This window comes from Arabidopsis lyrata (genome assembly GCF_000004255.2).
Source record: "Arabidopsis lyrata subsp. lyrata unplaced genomic scaffold ARALYscaffold_3, whole genome shotgun sequence".
Taxonomy (NCBI): domain Eukaryota; kingdom Viridiplantae; phylum Streptophyta; class Magnoliopsida; order Brassicales; family Brassicaceae; genus Arabidopsis; species Arabidopsis lyrata.
In genome coordinates, this window is record NW_003302553.1 from 12,588,727 (window position 1) to 12,590,103 (window position 1,377).

Consider the following 1,377-nt stretch of genomic DNA (forward strand, 5'->3'; position numbering starts at 1 on the left):
GCATTTTTGTCCGAGAACTGCTGAAAAAACTCCGAAAACTGCAACAAAACCGATCGCCGGAAAAGTCGCCGGAAAAATTTTCCGGCGATAATTCCGGCGGTCGGAAAGTCTTCCGGTCATTCCTCGTGTTGACACCCGATAATATCCCTCGATCGCTACCCACGTCCGGAACCGAGTAGGGAGGTACCCTCGGTCTGCCCAGACTCCACCAACACCCACCCCCCTATATAGCTTTTTGTCCTTTTCTGGGTCTGGCACCAGAAGAAAGTCTTCGAGTCTGGAACAAGAAAGTCTTCAAGGCTGAAGAATATAATGACGTCAGTTGCGGAGATTACTCAGCTTTCTGATGGTAACTCTTCCTCTGAGGAAGATGACCAGGTATGGCATGTACGTACATTTATATATAGTATTTTAAATGTACGTACATTAAGATTAATAACTGTAACTTGTCTGCTATGGTACAGGATGAAGCCAACAATGAAGGTGGTTTTACTGCAAATAATGGAGGAGATTTTTCGAACAGAGATGAAGATATGGTTGACACTGGAGTAGCTAACATTTCAGTTGGTGGACCTACACCTTCCCATCAGGTATGTCATGTACAAATATTTTTATCAATTATTTCCAGTTGTGTACGTACACATAGGCTTCAGAAGTGTATTGTATACTATGTTTCAGGATGAAGGAGCACGTGATGGTGGTGAGTCTGTCCTTGTTGGTACACAGTCAGGGACCGAGGAAAAAGCTAGTGCTGACACAGAGATGGAAGAAATTCCATCTCCTGTACCTTCAACCTCTGTACAGGTATGTCTTGTGCTAATAGTCACATACTGTTTTCCATAAGTGTACGCGTATCAATTATTTTCAGTTCTCCACGTACATATAGCTTAAGAAGTGTATGGTATACTATGTTTTAGGATAAAGGACCAAATGATGGTGGTGAGCCTGTCGTAGTTGGTACACAGCGAGGGACAGATGAAAAACCAACTGCTGACACAGAGATGGTAGAAAATCCATCAGGTTTACCTGCAACATCTGGACAGGTATATGGTCTGCTAATAGTCAAATGTAGTTTTCCATATGTGTACTCACATAAAGCTTAAGACGTGTATGGTATATTTGTTTCAGGGAGAAGAACAGGGTGCCGGTCTTGAGAGTGAAGCAAATGTTGGAGAGCAAGCAGAAATTTCTGAGGATAATGATAGAGATACATCTTCTCAGGCTGAACACACCGAGGAACCCGGTGTAAGTGTACGTACATTTATCTTTCTTATTTCTTGTGTACGTATAAGTAATGATTGTTTCAGACATCACAAAATAGAGGATATAGCCGATGAAGTTGATAACTACTGCCACAGGTTGATGCGGGAGATGTAC

At 42.4% G+C, this 1,377-nt stretch overlaps 1 protein-coding gene across 1 annotated transcript; it reads left to right on the plus strand.

Annotated features, from left to right (window-relative positions):
* The first annotated feature begins 281 nt into the window (after positions 1-281).
* LOC110230544 lies at positions 282-1,158 on the plus strand. Its single transcript, XM_021033872.1, has 4 exons — positions 282-378; positions 465-590; positions 679-804; positions 918-1,158. Exons 1-4 carry the CDS (start codon positions 313-315, stop codon positions 1,101-1,103), a joined length of 504 nt encoding a protein of 167 aa, XP_020889531.1. The 5' UTR covers positions 282-312; the 3' UTR covers positions 1,104-1,158.
* The last annotated feature ends 219 nt before the right edge of the window (positions 1,159-1,377 follow it).

What these genes read in the sequence shown, in the direction of transcription:
- LOC110230544 (XM_021033872.1), top strand. Translation starts at nt 313, where the DNA reads ATGACGTCAGTTGCGGAGATTACTCAGCTTTCTGATGGTAACTCTTCC. An exon ending in GACCTACACCTTCCCATCAG is followed by an intron (nt 591 to 678) that starts GTATGTCATGTA and finishes ACTATGTTTCAG; the next exon opens with GATGAAGGAGCACGTGATGG. An exon ending in TACCTTCAACCTCTGTACAG is followed by an intron (nt 805 to 917) that starts GTATGTCTTGTG and finishes ACTATGTTTTAG; the next exon opens with GATAAAGGACCAAATGATGG.